Here is a 17,555-nt window from a genome sequence, read left to right on the forward strand (position 1 = left end):
TATAAAAAAAAAAAATCAGTGCACACATGGTAGCAGCATGTTATATTTGATTTTGCTAGGTCCTTTAAGAAAACAGAATCAATTCTAAAACCACAATCCCCCTGCATCCAACAGTTTACCAAAATTAATTTTCAAGTTAGTCATTAAAAAGGTTACAAAATGATAGTTAAAAAAGACAAAGGTATCACAATTATTGGATTACAATATTAATTCCATTCAATCATTAATTACTTTTGTCCATGTGTGTATAAGTGAGCCAGGGCTGTAAAGATGACTGAATTGCTTACACAGCTCCAGGGACAAAATTGCTTCAGAGTGAAGGCAGCATATGAAGAATAAAATAATTAGAATATATTTTTAGCCACAGAAACAACCAGCTAGCTGGAGAGAGAGGAAAAACTATTCTTACAAAATCAGTTAAATATTTTGGAATTTAATAGTAAAGAGAGGTTAGTCAGAAATCTTTGATTTTATTTTTCTTAATTTTCAATTCATTACAATTCACAAACTTATTCTGTTACCTTCAGCCTTTTTTTCCATACTGTCTCAAATTAGTGGAATGAAAGCTCCCACCTTTTTTGTTCATTTTAATGTTCACTTTCTTGTTCCGAGTTTTTTGTTGCATATTTTACCTCTGGATTATTCTTTATTGATCTTTTTGCTTGGTTGAGGCAACACACGGAAAATGTCACAGATCTCAACCCAATGTCCATAGAAGTCTAACATTCTGTCAGACAGTGGTCAGTATGATTTGTACCCAACAGAGGTATCATCCTGATTTTTAAGACCCAGAGCTTAATTTAAAAGCTCTGTTTGTACTCTGTTTGTTGTTGTCATTAAACACAAGATTTCTGAATATTCTTGATATAAATATACAAAATTAATAGTCCTGACAATTTGATATAATCTGTATCAATACAGAATTTGGTATTTCCATAATTTAATCAAACACTGAAAAGCCAGTTTGTGTCTGCCATTTCCCACAATTTACATTTCACTGAATACCTGCTCATCCTTGAATGGTGAGGCAAGATGACTCACTGTTACAAAATAATTAATGATAAAGAGAGCATTAACATCTTTCTTCATGAAAAGATTTGATGCATCCTGCCTTCTTGTCATCTAGAACCTTACACAGATGTTTACTAGAACAATTAGTTTATTTTTTTCCTCTCCCATACGCACTAGCTCCTTATTTCAAAGTGAACTGGCTACAAGCTGCCTGGTGTGATGGGATTCTTTTGCGGCTTCACAGAAATTCATGAAGCATTAGTTTACAAATTTTGTCTTCAGATGCATGGATAAAACTCACTAAGCTCAGTGATAAGTTTAAGATTCTGCTGCCGGATATTTTCAAACTCTTGCTGTTTCTTTCTCATATGTTCTTCAGTTACAGCACAGCGATCACATAATCCTGCTCTTAATCTACAAGAGAATTAAGAGAAAGTACATCTGTTATGAAAACATTGTCATACATGAAGTGGATTATCAATAGTTAACTGGCTCTTTGAACAATGAAAACTAGAAAGTTTCTAAAAACTATGCAGAACATCACTAACATACACTGACACAGCAACACCTTGAGATTTTTGAACGACCTGATACTACACATACCATAGCTTGCACAAATGACTGCCAGTACCAGATACTTCTTAAACAATGTATATATCTTAGGTGGAGTGTGCTACACTCTGCCACTGAGAGCCTTTGTAAGGGGTTTTAATAAGCATTCCATCAGATATAAGTGAAATAGGAATGATAATTTGTAAGAGCAGTTCATTCAAACAAATGTAAACAAACAAATAATTTCTTCTTGAACTTGCAACAGACATTTCAATAATATTCCAGCATATATAAAAATCAAAATAACTATAATTATTGCTTTATCTAAGAATTATGCCTTAGCAAGATATCTATTAGCCATAAAGCAAAGCAGTAAAATTAAGAGGACAAATAAGGTCAGTCTGTAACCAATACCAAGTGAATGTGAAATTCTTTATCTAGGTAGTTAATAACTAGACACAAATATTTAGCAGCTTATCCAAATGTCCATGTGAGGCATAGCCTCCACTGTCTCTCATGGTTTAGACCACCCAGTGCTTAAAGCATACCATTGGGCAGAAAAGGACTTTGTATAATTAGTCCATTTTACCTGACACATTTATTCCTGCTACGAAATATGTGTTCATTTTACAGATAACTGAAAGTGTATTTTTTTCTTTTAGCAACAATAAGCTAACGGTATTACAAAAGTGAAAACCAGAATGTCTTTTGCCTGCCAAATAAGACACCTATTGGTTAAGAGTTCCACTGTTAAGTGTTCCACTGCATTTCCACTGTTAGCCCATGAAGCACAAATAAAGTAGCTAAAGTTTCCAATTCTGCAACTGAAATAATAAACTATATCTTGGTTTAAGAGCAGAATACTGAACACCTCTTCACACTCGATTTTCTGACTATCTGTGTCATAAACACACAGTATTCTCTCCTTGAATTAAGCCATTTTATACATTCAGGCTTCTGAGAGCCTATTAATAACAAATTTAACATACACATTCTGAAAAGTTACAAGTTTTTAAAAGATAAAAAATGCACTGTAATTGTCTATCGGTTTGGGGTTTTTTTGATATCAGATTAAACTGGGCCAAATAAGGGAAAAGCATAGTGGGGTCAAAAGGCAATCAGAATGGCTGAGTTTGAAAGAATACAAGAGACGAAACTGGTGATTAAATTTACATAAAAAAGACAGATGAAAAAAGGCCCTCAAATCTGAAAGATTTCCTAGTTAATTACTTCTGAAGTATACTGTATAGTTTGCCTTTACTTTTTGTATTTGTATTTTTTTCTAAGGGATCTTGTCCTATCCAAACGTTCCAGCAGTCTTCAGTTTAGATGTTTCTTGATTGACATTAAACTTACTTTTATATCCTTTTTTGTAAAAGTAGATGCTTTAAAATGGCTACCCTCTACCTCCCAAGCTGACCTATTTAACTTCTCTTATCTTTACTGCACTAAGCATGTTAGCAGTTAGGAAATAACAAAACAAAAACGTAATTCAATCAGAAAAATCTAAATTCTACACTTTTATTTAAAACACACTATTTGAATTGTTTTAGAAAAGGAGTCTTTAAGAACAAAATGAAACAGGACAAACTCAAAAATAAAAGAAAAAAACCACAAATTCACCTGTCTTCTAAAACTTTGATAGTATCATGAAGTGCTTTTTGCTGCTCTCTGAGCTGTTGGTTCTTGGTGTAAAACTCTTCAAGCCTCTCTGCATCCCTAAAATCAAATAGAGAAAAGTTACTTCTAGCTTTAACTTACAGCTATTATCTTTTCAGTACAGAATTATGGCTCTGGTATGTTTCTTATTCTTGGGAAATGTAATTGATAATCAGCAAAAAATACTAAGTTGAGGATAAATGAAACCAATGTTTTTGATGGATGGTAACTTAACAATATCTGAGTTAGAAAAGGAGTAGTTAGTTCCTCATTCATATTAGAGTTCAATTTTTGTTGATAAATCTGATTTTTGCTCAAGACGAATATACAGCTGACTACAGTCAAGGCATAAAAGCTAATGCTATTCAAGTAACAACTCCAGGGAATGTAAACTCAAGAACTTTTCTTTACTATCTACTTGAGCTGTTAGGGAACTAACTGGGAACTTCCTCCCTCAGGTCTCTGTCATTATACTCTTTCCTAGCAATAACTGTATCTTGTACCATGGCAAGCCACATTAGGTTTGTAAAGCTCTAATAAATCTTCAGATCCACCGGAGTTTTAGTTTCTCAGGCAGCAATTCCCAGAGTCTATAGAAGATGGCTTCTCAGAATATGAATACTGGGAAACAAACTCTCTTCCCAAATGTCTCAGAAACAGGACAAGAGCTTAGAGGAAATTTCTTGCCAAAAGCCAGAACTGTTTTTATTAATAAAGACCATCGCCTCCTCAAAAGAGCTAAGGAAAAGCATCAGTAACATCTACTTCACAACTTTAGCTTCATTTTAATTATCAGATCACAATGTGCTGTGTCAAGACACAAACAAGGTGTAAGCAACAAACACACGTTTTCTCTACAAAAAGAGCAACTTTCATTAAAAGCTAAGCAGCTGAATCCATGTAACATGAAAATAATTAACTTCTGAGAACTCATTCCCAGCTCTTCTTTTTACCATAGTATCCTTTGTATATTCCATGAATGCAGGTGTTTGTTTTCAGCATGCTTGAGACGCATTGTTTAAGGAAGCCATGAAATTGGTTGACAAAAAGCTGCTAAGCACACACATAACATAAATGAAACCATATTTACTAGCTTGTTGATACAACTCTTTTACACAGATATACTTTCAAATAAGCACTATCCCTTTAAGATATGCTATCCAAACACATTTACATCCTGCGGATATTAAGAGTAATACAGGAAATTAATAACCATCATTCATAAAGTGAATGGAATAGCAAGAAGTTTCTGCAGTGTACTGTCCAGACATATTTTATTAATTCTGAAATTTAAAATTAGAAATGTTATTTTCCAGTACTACGCTCCAGACCAATATTGTGCCTTTAAGCTGCATACACAACATAAAAAATGGTTAAATATAAAAAGCATGAGGAACCATTTAGCATTTGTGCTTTCTACTTGGGAAGACAAAGTTTAAAGTTGATTAACCAAGTATAGGCAGGCAATGGTAAAACGGAAAAGCCAGAAAAGAGAGGTCTATATTTTTCTGATGTTTATGGGGAAAACCTCATGTTTTCCACAGTTTATGAAACTTAAAAGAAAGCCTAATATATCCAATTTTAAAAACTTTTCTCAAGCCACCTTTATATCATTATTCTATGGCATTAAGTTATTCATAAAAAAGACACAACATATACTAATACTCCATCCCTTCCATCTAAATCTAGCAAAATGATGCATTAAGATAATAAAATGACAAAAGGAACAAAACGCTTTCTTTTTTTAAAATATTCCAAAGCAGCTGACATACCTGATGGACATTTTTGGCTATGAAGGCACTCTTCATAATGAATGGTCTCTAACCTAGCATTTACAAGTCATTAGCTCCAATGCTGGAGTAAAACATAAGGAGCTCATTGTCAGCTGACAATAACAAGTCTGAAATATTAAACCTCAGGTATTCAGAAGCATCAAGGAGAACAAGACCTCCAATATAAGAGCACTGTATCTACAATGTGGTGATTGTAGAAAGATTCCAGAAAACAACAATTAAACCATGCGGTATGTGTCCAGTCACATAACTTAATATTCATCATCTAGAAAATGAACTGATCCATATAAGCTTTTTAGAATGTGGAAACAACTCATGACACACAAGGTTAAGTTAATAACAATAGCAATAGTTTACCCTTTTAGATTAAAAGTGAAACAACCACATTTTTTTTGGGGGGGGGGGGATTGCACATAAGAACTAAAAGGGTGTCAGACTGATTTTTTCCCCCAAATTGAGTAAGTGCATCCTGTGATGATAAAACACAGCACCAAATATTTGTTAACTGAAAGCCATCTAATAACCCCAGTAGCACACCCATGCTCAGTAAAAAACTAGATTGCTTGTGGTACTGCATTATTGATATTAATGTTTAGTAAGCATGTCTTAAAAGATATGAACAATAGATAAGCTGTTTGGATTTTAATGAAATATCTGACAAGATTCCATGAAACACCCCCCCTTCTCAAAAGCTTTATAAAATCCATTTGAATTAATATTTCCAACAGACTGAAAATCTGCCGACAGACTAAACAAGCAGTGGGATTCTATTGCCACATCTCTTTTGTATCATTTGTCACCTCTTATGCAAACCTGAACAGCAACTGCAAATTGTCAATATACTGTGCTCCAGCAATATTTAGACATCAAACAAGAAGCTGTAAAGAAGTTGACAAATCTTGCTGCTGCAAAGCAGATGCACGTGTAGGGGAACAGAGAATTAGCGACAAGGGTACTGCTGGGATTGCAGACCCCGCTGTGGGTTTGGGGTGAATGCAGGAAATCCTTATGGTTCTGGGATAAGAAGGATGTTGTGAAACAGAATAATTAATCCTTCCCTTTGTGTCCTGAACTGTTCCTTCTGCTGTCACGGTTATCCTCTGGCAGCTTTGCAGCAGCCTTCAATCCCCAGGAAGCACAGAGAAAACAGGGAGGCACCCACGCAGCAAGCATCAGAGTGACACCGTGCAGACAAAACTCAAACCCATAGGCAAATGTCTATAGCCTTCACAGCTCAGATCGGTAAGAATGCAGCTGAAAAGTGGGAAAACATGACACTGCAGGCTCAAAATGCTACTGTGGATTATCAAATGCCAGCAGGAGGGAGGTTATTTAACTGAAATGAGCATAAAACAATGAAGTTCAGAGGAGGCTCAAGCACCACAAAGGATGGATAAAATATGAAAAGATATCTAGGGAAGGCAGCAACACAGGCACAACTGAAGGTAATTCCTATGAAAGCTAAATGAAAACAAATACAAACAAATTTTCTAGAAAGGAGACAGTTATAATTACTGAAGAGCAGTGATAATAAAAACTAAACAGCAAGTTAAGTATGTATTGTAGTACAGTAAAGCACACAAAAAGCCAATGTATTTTTAAGATGCATTTAGATATTTCATGCTACAGGAAAAGAAAACACTAATTCCACTAAAGGGACTTCACTCCTATGGACAGTCACCTTTGTTTCCCTCCCAACCATAAATATAAACATATTGGGGAGTTCATAGAAGAAATGCTAGAGCTTATTGAGTTACTGTTGTACAAAAAAAGGCTACATAATGACATAATTTTTCTAACCCAAGGGAGGGTTAATTCTTGTTTATACTGTTTGAAAAACATAACTACAAACAGGATAATTATTTATGCAGGTGAAAACTAAAAAAACAACAACCAAAAACAAACAAAAAACCCGCAAAAACCACATAACAGGAATGAATGAGGCAGAAAAATGGCTAGACTATGACAGACACATTGTTAATTTTGAAAAAGCACAATCTGAACACAGAAAACTACGCTTGAGAGCATTGTGGTGGCTCCATAAAACTGTGTATCTTTGGCTTCAGATGGCAACGTTGGGCATATAAGTATGCACCTTTTTTTGATTACGGTCAGAAGAGTTTAATTTTATTTCTTTAGTATGTTTCATACAATTATGTTGCTTTTCAAAATGGAAAATACCCAAGTAATTTTTTTTCCAAATTGTTTCTAATGAACAAACTCAAGATAACAAGTAAAAAATGACTGCAGAAGACTCACATAACATCTTTAAGTATGAGAACTGACCAAAATTTAGCAAGGTTATTACCAGAACCTTTGCTGACTATCTAAAAGCCAGGTTAAAGGCCCTGAAGCTGATATTAAAAAACAAACATCTAGCAAAAGAAATTTTTAAATATTGTCTTGTCACTTACAAATTCTCTTTTACAAATTTGAGCTCAATCTTAAAATGTCTCCCTGATAATTTTTCATATTAGAAATGTCAAGCATCCTTGATGGGCATCCTAAAAATATCACAGACAGGAAATCTTACCAGTCATTTGTTCAAGGAAGGCAAGCCTAATGTTCAGGTTACACACCCTTTAAAAAGTTATGTACATCTTTAGATGACTTCAGCTGAATTATTCAGGTGAACAGAGTTGTATATATCTATGAAGGAAGCATCCATAAAACCTCAATTGATCTTACAGGTATTACAGCTTGTTAATTGCATTCAGAATCTCCTTTAATAGATTAGATCATCAGGATGTGTACTTACAAGCATCTTTCCTTTTTCAGTTTGGATATTTTCAGCTGTAAGCCTGAAAAGAGGAAGGAAAAAACATGTATTAAACAATTTTGATTTAACAAAATTAGTGGAACGATAAACAAACCTTCCTTTTGCCACTGATATCTGCAAGAAAGAAAAAAATCACTGATTTGGAGAGAAAATGGTTCATTCTGGACTTCTTGGATATGTTCTACTGGACATTGGAAGCAAAAACAGCCATTAAGATCCCTGGGAAATGGGAACTCTGTAATAAACTAAACACCCGCACTTCCACTTAAAACACCTTCTTTGTGGAAAAAAAAGCCCATACTTTACTGGGAGTACCAAGCGTTAAAGTATTTTCATTGAATGTGTATACACATAATACTTTGTGCTATCTGTATATACACATAAATACATAATTCTTTACTTGAAATCTAGTATCCAACCACTGAATTGAAAAATGTATTATAATGTATATGCATACAGGAAGCTTATTAAGAATAAATAATTTAAGGCTTTAAACTACACAAACCACAACATACTCCATTTGAGGTATGCCACAAGACCCTCTCAGCCAAAGCGTCTTTGGAACCCTTTTTGGGTGGACAGAAGAATGATACCTCATTACGTGGCCCTTCTCCCACTAAGGTCTCCACACTCCAAAAGCTACACAACACCTGTCCTCTGCAGAAGTAAAAAAAGTTTGCAAATACCAACGATGCTCTTGGACAGGAATCATCAGCTGACAGACAGCAGACTTACCAATCTGCTTGCATTGTTTTGGGTGTGTGTGCACATGCAGGCAAAGGTACTTTAGGTATGGCAGGGCTTAATAGGTGGGCCACAGTACTATAGAAATTTGTGTTGCTACCCATACAGAACCATTACTATTCTAAATAAATGGCCAGAAACAATCAGACTACAACTGTGTAAAATTTTCTTATGCACAAATCCAATGGGTATTTTTATTAGACATCAGAAAACAATGTAACAGATTTTTTTTTGTAATATTAGATTTACTTTAAACTGTGCAAAGTTGTGAACAACTTCAGTCTGAATGTAAGGTGTCTTGCAAAAGAATTAGTCTCTTTGGGGAAAAAAAACCTAAACTTATGAAACTAGAGCATTTTTCAGAAAAATTCTGACAATTTTGAATTTGAACCAAAACACCTACCCAGTATTACACCTTACCACAGCAAATGCAAGGTAAGACAGTAAACAGATTTCTTTCCCTTCTCCTCCACCACCCCCCAAATGGAAACAGCCCAATGGGGAAAAATACTTGCTGGGGAAGAGTTCAATTTTCAGGGCACCTAAAAGTAATAGACAGGCCAGCCAAAGACTCAATGAACCCACGCCACAGACTGCTACAAGATGCCAGTGAGATGATGAGATAAAAATGTACAGAGACTACTTCAAAAACAGCTCTTGGGAAATACAGCAAGATTTCTTTTATCTCTAAGTGTTCAACACCTGTGAGATGTTATGTTCTGTCATGCAGATCAGCATAGAAAGAGGGTTTATTTTTTTTAAGGAGTTGCTATTCATCAAGTCAATTAGGCATCTGCAATTAAAACCCCTATAAAGCATGCTGCTTTAATGCTGCTCCACGCCCATCGGAAGGAATGAAGCTGCACAACAATGCATCTCCTGTATGAACAGGTAGTCTGTTCAGCAAGTCTTTAGGATTGTAACATTGGCAACCTGAGCCACGAATTGAAGAGGCAGTGCTCAAAAGGCCCAGTACTGTGCTACAGGTAACACTATCTCCCCTCTCACCTGAATTCAGGAGGAACCAAACTAGTTACTTAAAGGTTGTCCTTTTTTTTTTCCCCTTAATTCAAATGACTGCAATGAGAAGGCGGAATCCAGTTTGTTACATGTATCCAAGAGCACTGAATTACTACATTAGCTGTAATCTCTTTCTTTTGCTTTTCCGGAGAATTGGGAGGCTTCAACCGCACTGATTGAGACAGCTTGGCTTTTTCTTAGTATTTTTAACCAGTATGCAAGAATTTTAAGATTTCCTTATGTAACACTCTAGTGAGCATACATATGTATGTAAAACTACACTATGTACATTACTAATCAACTTTCTAATTGATTTCCCCTCTCTCACTATACAGTTCTATGAAATAGACAGCTGCAGACTATATAAATCTAAATTATCTAAAACTCATAAGAGCTTTAGTAAATTGCCTATATTAAAATGATGGAGATTATCTTTAAACTGTCATTAGGCAGATTAACATAAATACAAAACATTTATAAAATTTGCAACTTCACTAAATTAGGTACATGTAATATTTTGATTAATGGATGTGACAATTTCTGTTCTGATAAATCTTCAGACACAGTAGGTTTACTTTACTAAAACTGACAGTGCCTGGGAAGGCACTTCATCACTGAAGGTTTCTAGGAACGAGTTGGACAAGCTTCTGTCAGGAATGACATAGATATAATCCTACCTTAAGGGTATAGAGATGGACTAGATGACCTCCTGAGATCCCTTCCAGCCCTGATTTCTATGATTATTTACTTTTCAGAAGTCTCCGGCCATTTCCTTTCCTACAGCAATCTATCAAAAAGATTGCTTTCCTCAATTTTTTCTCTACTTCTACAACTATAGCTTTTTTTTCCTCATTGATATCTCCTGCTTTTCAGAGGTAAAGGAGTAACTGAAAAGAATTTGGCTGTTTCTTGTTCTATTACACAAAACTGTCTTATCACATTTTTACGCTGAAATACAACAATTGCTTTTAGTATAGAGCTTCAGATGCGAATGTATCCTCAGGAACGACATTGAAAAGACACATATGCACTATTGATCCAGACAGTTATTTCAAGCTAGATGCAAGTATTAACACCTGCAGAAGCTAGTCATTTTACAAACAATATTACTGAATTTCTTTCTAAATTGTGTGACATATAAAACTATGCCACACATTCTACAGGTATGAAATAAAAGCAGAAATAGTTTTTAATGACCCCTATTCTGCGTTTCTGAGCACTTCCGAATTCCATAAAACTCAGTTGACTTCAGCCATGTTCAACATCTTTGGAAAGAGCTGTAGGAGTCTTACCCATGGTCACATGATGAATTTGAGAGAAAATGCTAGCTATTTTGTCTGGAGAGAGTCAGCTTTAGGAATTTCAATATTTTTTGTAAGCGATCTGTTTGAAAGAATAAAAAGCTTTTACTCTCTAATGAAAAAGTTGCAAGACTGTGCTTGTTTAGCTAACATGGTGGAAAAAATACACACTTTACAATAAAGTAATATGAAAATTCAATAAAACCCATTTCAAACTTGACGTGTTTGAAATCTTATATGAATATTCTATAAATATTCTAATTTGTATAATATGCCTATTTCACACTCATGTGTTATATATCTGCTTTTCACAGATTTGTAATAAGAATTCCACATTTGTCACCGCGTCCAGTTCATTGTCTACCTCGTTGAAAAAGTCTTTTCTCCAACCACTAGCTTCTCCCCTTAATACCACCATCTTTAAAATATATTTTTGCTGACATTTAGATTGGAAACTCATGAGTCAATTTTAATTCTTATTTATAGACTTCAGAAACAAGCAAAGTCCAGGCAAGTCTGTGTTTGATGTTTCTAAAATATCTTCCAGTACCATTTTCTATAAGAGGATCCCCACCTTTTGAAAAAATTAACTATCCTTCAGGCATGTCTTTGATGTTATCATGCAAGACCTAATTTTACCTAACACAGTGCGGGACATACTGACAAAAAACTAGGCATGAAAAAGTCTGCCTAGTGGCAAAATTAGCTGGCCCCACCCAACATGCATTCTAAAGAATATCTTCATATGCATAAAGAAAACCAAATGTTAGAATCACGTGCTTCATATCCCCCAAAAAACTAGAGAAGGGGTCACTTAACATCACTCTCTGCATTAGAGCTTTTTGTTTTTCAAGTTTTTGCTGTTCAGACATGCCATAGATTGCCAGATCCCATTCTGTCAGTACTTCCGCGTTTATCTGCAGTTGACATCACACCCACTCTGGAATGAGCCATAAGGAATTAAAAAGAAAAAAAATAAAAAGTCATAAAAATAAGCAGTAAATTTGGGGGGGTTTTTTTGAACACAATATAAAATTATATTTCATATGACATGAACTATTTTTAAAACAAAGTGCTATTACCTGGTACATCTTTCCTTTCAGCTGCCAAACTGATGAAGTTTTCCAACACTTACACAAAATGTCAAGGCCCAGTGCTGCAGTGTTGAGTCAAGCCTTCTCTGACTTTCAGTGGGAGGTATGAAACATTTATGCATTATAAATTTTCAAAACCTGGGGGGGACTGTTAAGAAATGAGGCTATAACTAGACCTAAATGGACAGACCTGGACCTGTCTCGAGGCTGCTGAAAATGACCAAGGCCACTGGAATAGTCTGACTATGAAGATGTGTTTGTTTGACTAAAGTCCTTAATTCACAAGAGTTCACCAGCTTTTATTCCAGCATAATAAATACTATTTCATGCATAAGGATGGGCTTTGTGAAGTTTCAGTCATGTTCTAATTCCATTCAAAAGCATAGACAATGTGACTTACACTTGCAAGACCAAATCTTAATTTCAGACCATGTATTTTTAGCAAAATATTTTTATGAATGCTATTTATGAAAAAATGTTACAATAAGAATATAAATCTATGATGCAATAATTCATCTTTACTTTGAATGTTATTAATCTCCTATGCTAGTGTAAAATGGAAAGGCAGTAACAGTCAAATGATAGTAAAACTGGTATCACACAGGTCACAAAATACAATGTAAAAGAATAAGCACCTCTTGTATAGATTTTGTTGTGAAAATGTAGAACACCAAAAAAAAAAAATCAAATAATTATTTTTCTCTTTGGTAATCTTAACCTGCAACAGGCTGTGATATGCACTGTAATTAGGCACAAGTTAGGGGAAAAAACGCAGACATTTGTCAAGGCCACAATTTTAATATATCTGAAGTGACTAAACCCAAAAGAAATAAAAAAAAAAAAAGAGAAAAAAATTAGGTTGGAAAACTTCATTTTGAAACTTTGAACCATAGCCCTTTAATAACAACGTAACATTTAAACATTTTCTAAGCAAAAATAAATGGCATCTAACACTGTGTTATTTCGTGTCACTGATCTAGCAAATCATTTATACTTTTTCATAGTTTATATCCAATACTGCTAAGTCAAGCTTAGGTTGTAAACCTCTAAGGGACCTTTTGTAATCATCCAATCCAACTTCCTGTATAACATAAAACATTACAAATCTATTTAGTTCTATTCAGATGGAGTGGTACACTGGTTCAAAGTTTTTCTACAGTAACGAATACTCTCTTGTGAACCCAGACTTTAACAATTTACCTTGTACTTCCTTATCGTGACATTCTTTCAGTTTGGACCACAGTTCCTTGAAGAAATCTCCAGTAGGTTCTGCAGAACTAGGGCTCCCACAACTTCCTCCAGATGCATTCATCTTGCTTTTTCTGCTCCCAAATTCTTTCACTTAGCTACAAAACAGGCTCACTCTCTCACTTTAAGTTTTAAATTACATAGTTATGAAGCTGTTTCAGAAGACAGGTGTATGCCTGTAATGACAGATCGACAACACTTATGTTTGCATTTATCAGAGTATAACTTGCAGCCATGGATGAAATACAAAGCTCACTGTCTATCCTTGTCAGGTTGCGCTTATTTACTGACCCTGAAAGTGTGGGAGATGCTAAGTACTTTGGTGGGAGATGCTAAGTACTTTGGTACAAGCAATTATAAACTAACAGAAATTGTTTTTTTCCACCTTGAAAAGCAACCAACTTAAAACTAGACTACAATTTTTAGGAATCTTCATTTTTTGCCCTGTGTAAAGCTATTGTTCAACGGAATTCCAGCTTGCCAAAAGCGTCCCAGGCTTCCAAAATTTTGCTAACAGCAAATACTGTTTCACAAAGCTTTTAACATGCATTCACGTACATGCATTCTTTACATAAAAATGGATTTGAGTTACCCCCTTCTGCAAAGAGAAGTTCAAATCTCCTTTGGAAATTTTCTTGATTCTACATTGGAATTGATCACACTCCCTGATGAAACAGAAATAGGAGATTAATCTCAAAATTTATAAATCCCCCCAAACATGAATATTTTAGAACTACCTATCTTAAAAGCCAGACTCTGCCTACACACTCTGATAGAACAATCTCACCCATAATTTTTCTTTCTTTTGAAGGGTTCCTTAGCACAGATGACACCTGCAGGTAAACTACAGGGGAAGCATGGTACTCAAATGTGGGTATGAGCCAAAGATAAGATTTAATTCCAATTGCTACAATGGGTGTCCAGTATTAAAATACTCCTGTAATCCCTCTGTCCTTCAGTCCTCTGTGTGTGAAACTGGAGATTATAATTTTTCCCATTCTTTATGCAATCAATTTTAAACAAACATTTTTAACAGGAGCAGGGTATAATTACGAGATGCACACTGCAACATGTATTACTTTGTAATATAAATTACAATAAGAAAAAAGAATAGTCTGAAGTACATTGTGTTAGTCCTAAAGTAACATCCTGACCACACACAACACAGACTATTCCTATATAGAGAAATAAAAGTAGCAACTGGCTCTCAAATTCTTGAGATAAAAGTTATAGTTGCATTCAGACCAAACAAGGCTTATAATTAGTCAAGAAGCTGCATTTCCTACCTTAAAAGTCTTCAAGCAACCTAAAAGATCTGAATTGCAGCTACAGGTTTAGCTGATCTCCCAGACTCATCATGATAAAATGTTTAGTCCAGTGGCTAGTGACCTAGTCTAGGACCTGGAGGCCTTGCTTCATTCATGTCTCTTCTCTCATACCTTTGTGTACAGTCTTAGGTAGGTCACTTTTCTCTCAGTTTGCCCATCTTTAAAATAAAATAACAGAACAGATGGAACAAACAGTTATTCTTGACAACATAGGGATATTGGAAGCATTTTTTTTTTCCAATAGTGCAAAGACACTCAAATGTAATGGGAGCTATGAAGAGCTCTTGGTAAGGGTAAAGTAGCTCCCAATTTGCTTTAACATGCTCTCTCTAGAAAATTCAGTGCCCATTTCAGTACCTCGTTTCAAGTTAGCTAGTGTTCTTAAACTGAGACAAATCTTTAATAGAAAATAAAATTACCTTTTCGAATGAGCAATGCCTACAAGTCACCAGCTGAAGCTGAATGATAATCTCCTTGCATCTTTGCAGCTGAAATGCTTCACTTTGTGTAGTCACATTAAGCCATCTTACAATGCTTCTTTGGGGAACACATTGCCTAGTGACATTAGGAATGTCTTTTAAACACTTATTTTTCTACCTTCAACCACAGATACCTAAGAAACCATCTTTTTCTCTGTCAAGCACTAAGACAGTGAAATCAGCAAACTTGCTCTTGCTTATCTTAGACTTGAATCTTTTGGATGAGTCATTTTCAAGGAAAGGGCATCTGACTCTAAAATTGTTTCTGTTTCTGTTTCCCATCTCTTCCTGCAGAGATGGTTATAAGGAAAAAAAATACAAAACCCGCAATATTTGCTGAGTTACTGCAAGTGATTAGTACGTCGACTGAATATAAACAAAAAAGAGCAATGGGTTGCCTTGAACTTCATCTGCTCCAAGATCCCAGATGGTACATTGCTCTCTACATGTGTTCAACAAGTCTTCAAACAGACTGCCCCAAACAAGCGATCGAAGACACCTTTTGGCAGGTCTCAGCAGTTGCATAAATGCAAAAGGCATTCACTGATGTCAATCTTAGCTTACTTTCTAGTCCTAAGGACTTTCCAGTCCTCAGGGAAAAAAAAATAAAAAATAAAGCTTGAGCTGCAAGTATGCACTTAAGAGAATTAGAAGCTGCTTGCCCCAGGAAGGGAGCGCACCAGCCTCTCTCTGAAATGGCCTGCTGTGGGCAGTTAGCACAGTGGCTCTCCCCGATGGGGCTGTGTGCCTGTCTCCCCAACTGCCCCTTTCACAGAACAAGTTAAACATTTCTGTTTTCCTTTTCTTCCAGCCACTATTTCTGGCATTGCAAGGCTTTGCACAGCTTCATGAACGACTGCCTTCCTACACATGCCTTCATCAGGAATGGCAGTTAATGCTGATAAAACACTGTAACTGGTTATCTGTACTTATACTTCACTGACACGAGCACAATTGCCTCTCTGACTCTCAAGAGCACAAACACTATTTCCCGAAAGCTTCCTGAGCCCCTGACGGAAATGTCTGAACAGATCACTAAGACTGCTACCAAGAAGCCCAACTGCTCCTACAAGCTGAACTCTCCAGTATCTCCCAGCAGTGATTTTTTCTCCCCTCTGCATAAACATTTTACAGAAAACTCACTGCTAAGACATGACAGAGCACTCTGACAAATCCTGCTCCACCAGACGCCCGACAGCCTGCCAGCCCCAGCACAGAGGTGTCAGACGGAGCAAGCACCATGTCTCAGCCGCCCCAGCTTCAAGCCAGGCTGCTTTGCGCTCAGGGGCTGCAAGAGAAGGAGAGGACGGGCACGTCCCAGCCCTCCCCTTCACCCCCGCGGCGGCGGCCAGCTTGCGGGGTGGCGGTGGAGAGGACTCAGGGGCGGCCCGGCCGCTCTGGGCCGCCGGTGCCAAGGGAGGCGGCGGGGTACCCTCCTGGGCGCCCCAGCCCGGCAGCCGAGCCGCTCCGAGACGGGGGGCCGGGGCGAGCGCGGCTCGCCGCCTCCGGCGGAGCTCAAGCGTCAGCGACGCGCCCCGCAGGTCCCCGCGGAAGGGGAGGAAGCGGGCGGCGGTTGCGCCCGCGCGCGGCGCGGCGCGGCGCGGCGCGGCGCGGCGGGGGAGGAGGGCGTCACGCGCGCGGCCGTTGCCAGGCGGCGGAGACGGGGAGGGGAAGGCAGGGCGCGCGCCGTTACCTGGTTGGCTCCCGGCGGCTCCGCGCGAAACGGCGGGAAAAGGGAAACCGCGGCGGAGCACCTTCCCTGGGAGCCGGGGGGGCGGGGCCCGGCGGAGCTCTCGCGAGGATTCCTCCCCTGCTCTCGCGAGAGCGGGCGCTGCCGGCTTGGGCCGAGCGGCCGCGGGTGCTGCCCCAGGCCGTGGTGCGCCACAGCTCCCACAAGCTCAAATATCCATCGAGTCAAACGCCCTCCTCCTCCTCCACCGCGCAGCGGGCCTGGCGTTTTGGATTTCCGCGGCCCGAGAGGAAGACAGAGTGGCCTGTAAGAGCCGAGGGGATGAGCCAGGCCTCCGCGTGTGCCGCGGGGAAGTGTGGCAGGCACGGAACATTCTGGAAAAGCAAGTGTACCTGTGAGGGCCTGCATTAAAAAAAAATGCTCCCCACATAAGAAGAGCCTGCCTGAAAGAAAAATTGGGCTTGCTGGTTCAGATATAAAGAGGATCTTTGGAATACACCTGTGCTGGCAGAGGTAGCCTTGCTAGAGTTCAGGCCGTGCTGCAAAATCTACCTTTTCCCCAGGATCTGTGGTCTGCTGAATGCTGGGGCTTACACATGAAAGTTAAGATGTGCTTGGAATGCTTTTTTATCCCCTTCCTGATCTTACTAGGTTCAGTAAGTTCACCATTTTAGCATATAGCAGAACTGCCTAGAGCATGCTTTAGTGTTTTGTGTGAGTATAAAAACCTATAGGCTTATATAATTAGTAAGGACATAGTGGCATAAGTCAGCTGATCTATGTGATGTATCCATTTTTGAGAATTTTACCAACTTTTTTTTTTTTTGCCCAAATTATAGATCACCATTCATTCTTTG

General features: G+C 37.7%; 1 protein-coding gene across 7 annotated transcripts in view; it reads right to left on the reverse strand.

The window, feature by feature from the left end:
* Positions 1–16,779, reverse strand: part of RBBP8 (RB binding protein 8, endonuclease) — a 38,795-nt gene extending 22,016 nt beyond the window's left edge. For 2 of the 7 annotated variants that reach the window (XM_067290649.1, XM_067290643.1), the window contains exons 1-7: positions 16,702–16,779; positions 14,949–15,084; positions 14,488–14,687; positions 13,154–13,377; positions 7,774–7,816; positions 3,187–3,282; positions 1,313–1,425 (exon numbers count right to left, since the gene is read on the reverse strand). In XM_067290649.1, coding sequence (XP_067146750.1) covers positions 1,313–1,425; positions 3,187–3,282; positions 7,774–7,816; positions 13,154–13,265 — 364 coding nt within the window. In that variant the 5' untranslated portion in view covers positions 13,266–13,377; positions 14,488–14,687; positions 14,949–15,084; positions 16,702–16,779. Of the gene's footprint in view, positions 1–1,312; positions 1,426–3,186; positions 3,283–7,773; positions 7,817–13,153; positions 13,378–13,793; positions 13,867–14,487; positions 14,688–14,948; positions 15,085–16,151; positions 16,325–16,701 lie in introns of those variants that run through there. The other 5 variants (XM_067290645.1, XM_067290644.1, XM_067290646.1 and 2 more) reach the window with 5 other exon arrangements.
* Positions 16,780–17,555: the final 776 nt, after the last annotated feature.

This window comes from Apteryx mantelli, chromosome 2, assembly GCF_036417845.1.
Source record: "Apteryx mantelli isolate bAptMan1 chromosome 2, bAptMan1.hap1, whole genome shotgun sequence".
In the NCBI taxonomy this organism is placed as follows: Eukaryota; Metazoa; Chordata; class Aves; order Apterygiformes; family Apterygidae; genus Apteryx; species Apteryx mantelli.